This window comes from Quercus robur, chromosome 11, assembly GCF_932294415.1.
Source record: "Quercus robur chromosome 11, dhQueRobu3.1, whole genome shotgun sequence".
NCBI lineage: Eukaryota > Viridiplantae > Streptophyta > Magnoliopsida > Fagales > Fagaceae > Quercus > Quercus robur.
Window position 1 is genome coordinate 14502935 of NC_065544.1, and position 9581 is coordinate 14512515.

At 33.7% G+C, this 9581-nt stretch overlaps 1 protein-coding gene across 3 annotated transcripts; it reads left to right on the top strand.

Moving 5' to 3' along the window:
- Nucleotides 1-1508: 1508 nt before the first annotated feature.
- Nucleotides 1509-9239, top strand: LOC126705311 (potassium transporter 10-like). Of its 3 annotated transcripts, none has more exons than XM_050404207.1 (9): nt 1509-1656; nt 3318-3539; nt 3802-4027; nt 5074-5319; nt 6293-6343; nt 6457-6717; nt 6830-6997; nt 7539-7793; nt 8063-9239. In XM_050404207.1, exons 2-9 carry the CDS (start codon nt 3414-3416, stop codon nt 9103-9105), a joined length of 2376 nt encoding a protein of 791 aa, XP_050260164.1. In that variant the 5' UTR covers nt 1509-1656; nt 3318-3413; the 3' UTR covers nt 9106-9239. The 3 variants fall into 3 exon arrangements, with proteins under 3 accessions (XP_050260164.1, XP_050260163.1, XP_050260165.1); XM_050404206.1 differs by having other exon boundaries at nt 1513-2148; XM_050404208.1 differs by lacking the exon at nt 3802-4027 and having other exon boundaries at nt 1513-3539.
- Nucleotides 9240-9581: the final 342 nt, after the last annotated feature.

Here is a 9581-nt window from a genome sequence, read left to right on the forward strand (position 1 = left end):
TATAAATTTATTCATATACCCTTATTAAAAAATGATGCACAATTAAAAAAAAATGACAAGCAATTAAAAAAAAATCACCCAAATTTATTAAACAATAAAAATTATGTCCAGGAAAAAAAATCATGTCTAATTAAAAAAAAAAAAACATAACACTATGTACAGTCCAGAAAATCAAAAGAAAAATGATTTTTTTTAAAAAAAAGAGTAAGCATCGTTCTCAGAAAGTGAAAATAATAATAATAATAAATAATGCCTTAAAAGGAGCAAATGCCCAGGAAAGTAGGGAAAAAAAAAATAATAATAAAAAGACAATGGGACGAAATTAGTGCAGTGAGCAATTTTGTCATTTACCCATAAAACTCCTCCTACACTATTTTCTCTCTATTTTGGAGAGACAAGTTTTAGATGAGCCTAGGTGGAAAATGCTTGGGCCCCACCAAAAATTTTCCTCTTCCTCCCTCCTTACCAAACAACACCCTTTCTCATTTTCTCTCTTATTTTCTCTCTAAATTTTTCTATCCTCCCTAAAATCCATCCATCCAAACATAGTGTAAATATATAACACAACGAAGTTACCTTTATTGTAGTATCTTTATGGTTTGCTATAATAACTTCATATATTAAAATGGGGATTTGCTATGGTAAGGTCATAAGCTTTAGAACCTAAAAACAGTGAAGCTTTCAACTATATAACTTATTCGATGGTTGTGATTTTAAGAACTTTATGTTAATTAGCATGTGAACGGTGGAGAATCTTAATTCCTAAAGGTAATTATAAAATATTCCAGGAGTACTAATTTGGGAAATCAAAAGTGTTCTTTAATGAGTAATTATATAATATTTCAAGCCTACCATAAAAAGCATATTTTCTCTGTCATATGATAATGAGTTCTGCTAATTAAATGAGTAAGCATTTATGGTACTTTTGAAATATTTTATAATCTTCCTTCCTAAAGATAGAGAGCAACTCTAGTAAATTCCTATCTAAGGTGGATAAGCTTTTGGGTGATTTTTTTTTTTTTTTTTGTTACATACATTCAGCCCTTACAATATATAAATCAGGACAAAACTTAGGTATAGTATCTTAGGTGCTGTTTTTTAAGTTTTCCTCTTAAGACTCAGTCATGTGGCTACTTAACTAAAAAATATACTTTATTCTCATGAGAAAAAATCTACATTACAAAATCTTAAAAGAAAAACTCAAAAAACAACACCTAAATACAATAAGTTTATAACTAAGTTTTGCTCTATAAATTAACCTACCACTCATGCTTACTAATGAGAGAGAGAGAGAGAGAGAGGGAGGAATAGTCTGATTTGAAAAATCAAACGGCTGTGATAACTTGGAGTAGTTATCAAGCACGTTCACATTCTGGAATCTGGCCCTCATTTCAGGAAAAAAAAAACAAAAAACAAAACAAACAAAAGAAATCATTTCTATAATATTATTTCCGTACAAAGACAATGACTTAAGTCTTTCGACTCTTGTTTAGCCAAAAAAAGAGTCTTTCGACTCTTACAACTAAGCTCTTTTTTCTGTCTTCTCTGTCTTCTGTCTACTAGTCATATGGCACTTCAAGGCCAAGACTGAAAGGTCACAAGCAACAAACTAAACCCACTTTCGAAATTTTCACCAAAAAAAAAAAAAATACACAAGTAAATGCCTATCAAACTCTCTCTTTTCCTTTTTTGCTTTCAGTTAAATGCGTGTGGTTCTCTTCAAATCGGTTTCTGGGTCTTTTTCTTTCATTTCTGATCATTTGGGACTAAACCCATCTGGGAATACTGACAAGCAATTATATGATATAATGCTTTCAAATATATAATGGTGCAATGGAACTGTTTGATATGCAATTGGGTTTGTTCTTTTTTTTTTTTTTTCTGGGTTTTTGTTCATCATCAGTATATCAGCTTGTTTTGCATTGAAATGAGTTAAAGTTCCAAGCTTTAATTTTGGTTTCATTTTAAACTTACTTCCACTTCTCTTGGTGTTGGTGGGTTTAATGAATCAGCTCATCGTGGGAATGGATTTGAAATGAGCATCAGATTTATAGACTCTTGGACTGGGAACTAAGTTTGGTACTTTGATTTGTAGTTTTAGTCCTTCATCAAACATCTTTTCTTGTGAGCTTCATATTTGATTTCAATGTAAGTATGGATTTTAAGTGAAGACTTGTTCTTATTGTTAAATTTGGTTGAGAATAGTATTAAGATTCGGATTTTGATTATGCATGGTTCTTGTGCTGACTCATTTGTCTTCTTTTTCTTTGTCATTATTATCTGCAGCTTACCACATGAATAGGCTGTGGTTAGTTTGGCTGTTTCTGCCATCATTAATCCGAGTTTATCTTTATACCATGATGATCTGTTCAATTTCATCATTGTTTAGTTGGGTTTTATAACCTGTCTATTTTATCTGTCTCATTTCTAAGGACTATAGGCTATTGTAGATCCCATCTCTCAACCATTAGGAGATAATGCCTATCAGAATCTATATTCTATTTTGAGTTTTGGAAAACACAACTCTTAAGAGTTGAAAATTCCATCAGTTTATGTGAATCTGAAAAACTGTCTGCATTGGTGCATAACTTCTTGTGTTTAATAGAATCTGCCTGCATATTTTCCAAGTATTCTGATGGAAATTAAAAACTTTCACAATGTAAGCATTGATATTCGTTTTAATATTTCATAATCATCAATTTTTATAAATCACTGCTTTCAGCATCAGTTTTTATCTGTTTTTCACAAGGGCTGGGCTTGTAAACTCATAATGGAATCAGTTAATGTGTGCCTGATATGTATATGTATCCCAACAGCTTAAGCTTTTGGCAGCAATGTTTTCCAACATGTTATCAGAGCCTTGTTTGTCTAGAATGTGTTGTGTTCAAATAGTGGGAATCCCCAGTCATTCTTTTATTTCAGTGTTTTTTGTTTCCATTGCATTTTAGAGTCTAAGTACAGAAATTATGTGCAGAATCATTTAGAGTTGAAGAAATTAGTTATAATGTAGCAATTATAAATATCAGCATATTATATGGATTTGCAAGAATTTAGAATCAATTAGGATTTTTGAAAATGGGTTTATGTATTATAACTTTTCTTAGTGAATGATCTGTACTCATCAAACCTGCTAGGCTTATACAATGTTGAATAAGATAGGATGAGTGCATAAGAGTTCTATTTCTGTTTCCAACTCATTTATAAAGTACAGATTAAAACTGAAAAGGTAGTTAGCTACCATATTTTGTTTTACAATTAAGGATATATAATTAGATTTTGTGATGAATTGATGTGTGAATTTGTGGCCTTCAATGCAGATTTTTTTTTTTTTTATAAAGATGAGTAAGAATTGAGGAAGCATATTCAGAGAGGTTATCTGGTGGAAGAGGGAAAATTTTTTTGAACTGAGGCAAATGGCTTCGGTCATTCAGAATGACGAAGACACTGATAATAGAGGTCAAGTGTGGATTTTGGATCAGAAGCTTGATCAGCCCATGGAGGAGGAGGCTAAGAGGCTTAGAAATATGTACAAAGAAAAGGTATAATGCATTACATATTTTGAGATTCTACTTTACTGGGACAAACTGAGATAAAAACTTAAGGTGGAAAGGATAAAGGAAATCAAATTGTGGAAAGGAATTTTATTAAATAAAACATGCATCAATATGATGAAAACTCTTGTATGCTCTATAATTGAATTGATTACCCGGCCTGAGTAAAATAAGGAGAATCTGAATATAGTCACATACTGTAGTTCTTTTGTACAACAGAATCACTCTCTTTGCTTTTTTTTTTCTTTAGAAATTTTCAGCATTAATGATTCTGCAACTTGCATTCCAAAGCCTTGGAGTAGTTTATGGAGATTTGGGCACATCTCCCTTGTATGTTTTCTATAACACATTTCCTGATAAAATTGAAGACCCGGAGGATATAATCGGAGCTTTATCATTGATAATATACTCCCTCAGTCTTGTTCCACTCCTCAAGTACGTTTTTATTGTTTGTAGAGCGAATGACAATGGTCAAGGTAAATTTATCTTTATCTATAAACTTACTTTTTACAATTTTTTAATTCCATGCACATATGAACCTTAAAAGGCGTTATTTGGTATTATTTTGAACTGCTTGACACAATAAATTTTACTAATTTGTCTAAATCCATTGATACAAACAATTGGATTTAAGGATGCTATTATGAACTTTTTTTTATTGGTAACTTATGCATGAACTCAATGGATTTTGAACTTGCAACCTCACCCTTTGTCCATGTACCATACTAATGAAACCAAGATGCATTAGGTTCTACCTTATGTGGAGGAATACAAAAAAATACTCCCTTTGCCCTACTATAGATGTTTCAAAGTGGCATGCATTAACTATCTTCAAAATGCTCTTAGGTGGGCAATGGGCACTATTTGTTCAGAATTACCACGGGCTTGCATCTGTCATTTGATTAGGGAATTTAATGAAAGTTATTATGTTGCTTTTGCTACACTAAAATGCATGCCGTCTACATCCTTTCATCTATTGCGGAATGGAGTATTGACTCTTGGTCTCTAATGAACAACTTCAAAGCAACAAAATTCTCTACTCTTTGATATACCTCCTTCAGGACGTGGAGTGTAAATAATGAGTTTATGGTTGGGAAGAATTTCACAAAATGTTAGAGAAAGGGGAAAATGAATATATTGGAAATATTGAACATCTAAATAAAAATATATGTTTTCATTAATATGGAATACTATATTACTTATCCAAACAAGAAAAAAATATAGACAAAAAAAAAAAAAAAAAAAAAAAAACATAAGAGTACTATATTGATACTGCTGCTCTCTGCCAGACTGCCAATTGAAAAAAAAATCTATGTTTACAGACTGGATTAGTTTTTTACTAAATAATATACGTGCATTTGTGTTTTAGATCAAGTAGATAAGAAATGGTATCTCTTTTATTGAATTTTTTTTTTTTTTAATAAAATATAAATTATGTGCCCCTTGATATATATGTTGAATGGTTTTAGCAGCATGCATGCTATTGAGTCACCACTGAGTTCCTCAAGCTTATATGCCACAGGTGGAACGTTTGCTCTTTATTCACTACTCTGCCGACATGCGAACATAATGATTATTCCAAACCAAGATCAGACTGATGAGGAGCTAACAACATATAGCCGTTCCATATTCCCTGAAAAATCATTTGCTGCTAGAACCAAGAGATGGTTGGAGGAAAATGCATTCAAGAAAACTGCACTTCTTGTTCTTGTACTCATTGGCTCTTGCATGGTGATTGGGGATGGCATTCTGACTCCAGCTATATCAGGTATATATACCTTTCATACTTGAGCCCTTTGAACCATTAAATCTATGTATTTATCTTTCTAAGTAGTCTATCAACAAATGAACAGATTCCTTTTGATACAAAATGTGTGTTTGCTAGAACCGAACACAGAATGAGATCATGAGAACAGTAAATGATGTCATTAAGATAATGTTAACCACATGGTTCAAAAATACTGTATCCATGTCCACAGGATGGGAGGAATCGGATTTAAAAGTCTAGTAAGATAATGTTACATTTGCCACTGTTGGAGTCAGGTCAGGCTGGTTGTTAGTCAACTTATTTAATTGTTAGTACTTGTGCGGATATCATTTGAATTAGTAAATATTTTGATAGAGGTCAAAATTTTTTTAGAAGAGTTCATGGTCTAGGCGCCATTTAGAAGCATATTAGAAGTACTTATTTTGCTTTTGGAAGCCAAAAATGGGTGGGCCTTCACATGAGCCAATGTGTTGGTGCTAGTCTGTTAGTTAGCTTGATATACATTGCAAGCCTACTTTGTAATAACTTAATCTTTTCCATTAAGATGGTCTCTATCAATGGGTTTTTTTGATCCACTGTAAAAGATCATAATTAGGTTAAGAGGATAGTTTCTTTTGCAGGCTAATGGTGCTTGGTTTTAATAATATCTAGCTCAGGATGAAACTTATCCTACGCATTAAAAGGTATTCACTAATTGAGATACAAAGTAAAATAAGTGCTGAGTATGTATTTAATCTTAATGGAGTCCATATTTACATTGCTAAGTTCAAAAACCTTTGAACCAAAACCTAATTATCAAGTCATTTTATGGGTTATTTCCAGTAGCTGAGTATCTATTAATCCTAATAATGCTGGTATCGTGTTCTGTCCGTGTCATCTACATATTCTAGATGTGCTAAATTTTGAAAATTTCACCGTTATTATAATTGCAATGGTCTCCTTAAAAGTTGCGTAACCATGCGTTCTGTTGCAGTTCTATCTGCTGTTGGCGGGATAAATGTGGGCCACTCCATGATAAGTAACGGTATCTCTATAGTCCTGAATCAGTGAACTTTTTCTATACTCCCTTATATCAGCAACTCCTTCACTTTTTCACTTTTAATTGGAAGTATAACATTCGCTATTTTTGTGATGCAGATGTAGTTGTGCTTGTAGCTGTTGCTATACTAGTAGGTTTATTTAGCATGCAACACTATGGTACTGATAGAGTTGGTTGGCTATTTGCCCCAATTGTGCTCATTTGGTTTTTCTTAATTGGAGGTATTGGCATATTCAATATTTGGAGATATGATAGTAGTGTCTTGAAAGCCTTTTCTCCAGTGTATATATATCGTTATTTTAAAAGGGGAGGGAAAGATAGTTGGACATCTCTTGGAGGTATTATGCTTAGTATAACAGGTAAATTTTTATTATGTTAGTTGGTCTATCTGCCTTTCATTTTTAGGTTTCATGGATATTGCATAAGAAACTGGTGACTAGTGTTCTATTGACTAGTTTTTTACTACTACAGGAACAGAGGCACTTTTCGCTGACCTATCCCATTTTCCAGTTGCATCCATACAGATTGCTTTCACAGTAATTGTATTTCCTTGCCTTCTTCTTGCCTATTCTGGACAGGCAGCATACCTTTTGAAGAACCCAAAATGTGTGGGGGGTGCATTTTATCATTCTATTCCAGGTTTGTTCTTCTATCTTTGCATCTGTAATTTTTAACATGAATGCTGGTATTCATGTTCATGTTGCAAAGCTCATTAAATGATTGGGAAGTAGTCTTCCTGAAATCTTTGCAGATGCCTTTCCACATATCTTGTGAATGGTTTCTAAAAAGCATCTTTTTTTAATGCTTCAGTTGTTGATTATAAGAGAACTTGGGTTTCAGTAGTAAAGAACATTCTACAATAATTTATTGATTTGAAAATCATCAGGATGACTAAATCAGTTGCTAATGTTTCCAGAATAAGATAGTTGGAGAAAGTTTTTCTTGTTCAAAACATGGCAGCTCATTTTGCTGTTCTAGAGTCAGTCAGAATGTTGTAGGAACTTCACAATCATTGTGAAACATCCATTAATAGTTGGAAATGATTGCAGGTATAGGGTTAATATAATGTTAAGTCAGTAAGTTTTAGGCAATTCATAAAATTTGTTCTTAGAATTTTCAAGCTAGTCCATCCATGTTGCTAGGGGTTGTCCCAGAATGCTGATTATTCATTATTCTGCAGATAAAATATATTGGCCAGTGTTTCTTGTTGCAACTGCAGCTGCTGTTGTTGCAAGTCAGGCCACCATTTCTGCGACTTTTTCATTAGTTAAGCAGGCCCTTGCACTTGGCTGCTTCCCAAGAGTGAAAGTTATACATACCTCAAAGAAGTTCCGCAACCAGATATATATTCCTGATATTAATTGGATCCTTATGATTCTCTGCATTGCGGTGACAGTTGGATTCAAAAATCAAACCCAAATTGGAAATGCTTCTGGTAAGTTTATGCTCTGTTGAATAATAGCTTATAGAAAATAATTGAAAATAGTACCTCATGTTGAGACTCTTTTTCTATTCAGATCTGATCATCTACTTGCACACCATTATAGAAAATCTCATGAGAGTAATTTATTCTTATTCTACCTGGAAATTCTTTTTCTATTTTTGTCTATTCTTGAATTTAATTTCTTGTCTATGACTTATGATCTCCTTTGAAGCTTTTCTGTCTAAATAAAGATTGCTTCAGTAACATTTATTTCACAACAGGCACAGCAGTTGTGATAGTCATGCTGGAAACCACATTGCTTATAACTCTAATCATGATATTGGTATGGCGCTGCCATTGGACAATTGTGCTGATCTTCACTGGCTTGTCACTGGTTGTGGAGTGCACTTACTTTTCTGCTGTACTACTGAAGGTCAATCAAGGTGGTTGGGTTCCTCTTGTGATTGCAGCAGCCTTTTTCATCATCATGTATGCTTGGCATTATGGTACAGTAAAACGCTATGAGTTTGAGGTGCACAGTAAGGTTTCAATGGCATGGATTCTTGGGCTTGGCCCCAGTTTAGGACTTGTTCGAGTCCCCGGGATAGGACTTGTGTACACTGAGCTAGCAAGTGGAGTACCTAACATCTTTTCCCACTTCGTCACCAACTTACCCGCAATTCACTCCGTTCTTGTGTTTGTCTGTGTGAAGTACCTTCCTGTTCACATGGTCCCAGAAGAAGAGAGATTCCTAGTAAAGCGGATTGGACCCAAGAATTTTCACATGTTCCGTTGTGTTGCAAGATACGGCTATCAAGACCTACATAAGAAAGATCATCAGTTTGAAAAAAAGCTCTTTGATAACCTGCTCCTGTTTGTTCGGTTTGAGTCCTTGATGGAAGGGTCTTCAGACTCAGAATATTCTAGTTTAGACGGTGAGGAAATTGATCAGTCTGACAACATCCTCTTTAACAATAATGGCAATACATGTCACTCCAATGCAGGTAACACGGTTTCATCAGAGGACTCAATTGTGATCGTTAATTCTTCATTGCTTGCAAACGATACCATCAGGTCATGCAGCCAAGCAAGCAACCAGATTGAGACTGATGAGTTAGAATTCTTGACTGCCTGTAGAGATGTTGGGGTTGTGCACATACTAGGGAACACGGTAGTGAAAGCTGCGAGGGATTCAGGGTTGTACAACAGGATAGCCATCGATTACATATATGCATTTCTACGGAAGATATGCAGAGAAAATAGTGTGATATTCAATGTTCCACAGGAGAGTCTGTTGAATGTTGGGCAGATAATGTATGTATGATGCGCCGGTTCTAACCATATTCAATGTAATTTGTTGATGCCAATATCACCTGTCATCACCACCTTTAGCAAGGAGTGACATTGCTCACAACAGTGTCAACTTTGATATTACTAATGGATATGGTTTAAAACTTACAGTGAGGACAAGGAAGTGTTTTACAAAAAAAAACTGAAAAAAAAAAACTAATTAATCTTATAGTTTTGAATGAAACTAATAACTGCCCATCTCTAATGTCGGTTGTTTTTATTTTTATTTTTTGGGGGTCCATATAATATACCATTAATAAAAATTGGATTTAAGAAATCAGGATTGTGCCAAATAGCTCTCTCTTTGTGGCAAGGGACTACTTGACCTTTATTAAAGATTTTATGAAATTAAAAAAAAAAAAAGATTTTTGGAAAATTACTTTTTTTTTTTGAGAAAAGGAAAATTACTTAATTTCCTAGTTTGGGATAGTTTCAAATTAAGCTGCAAAT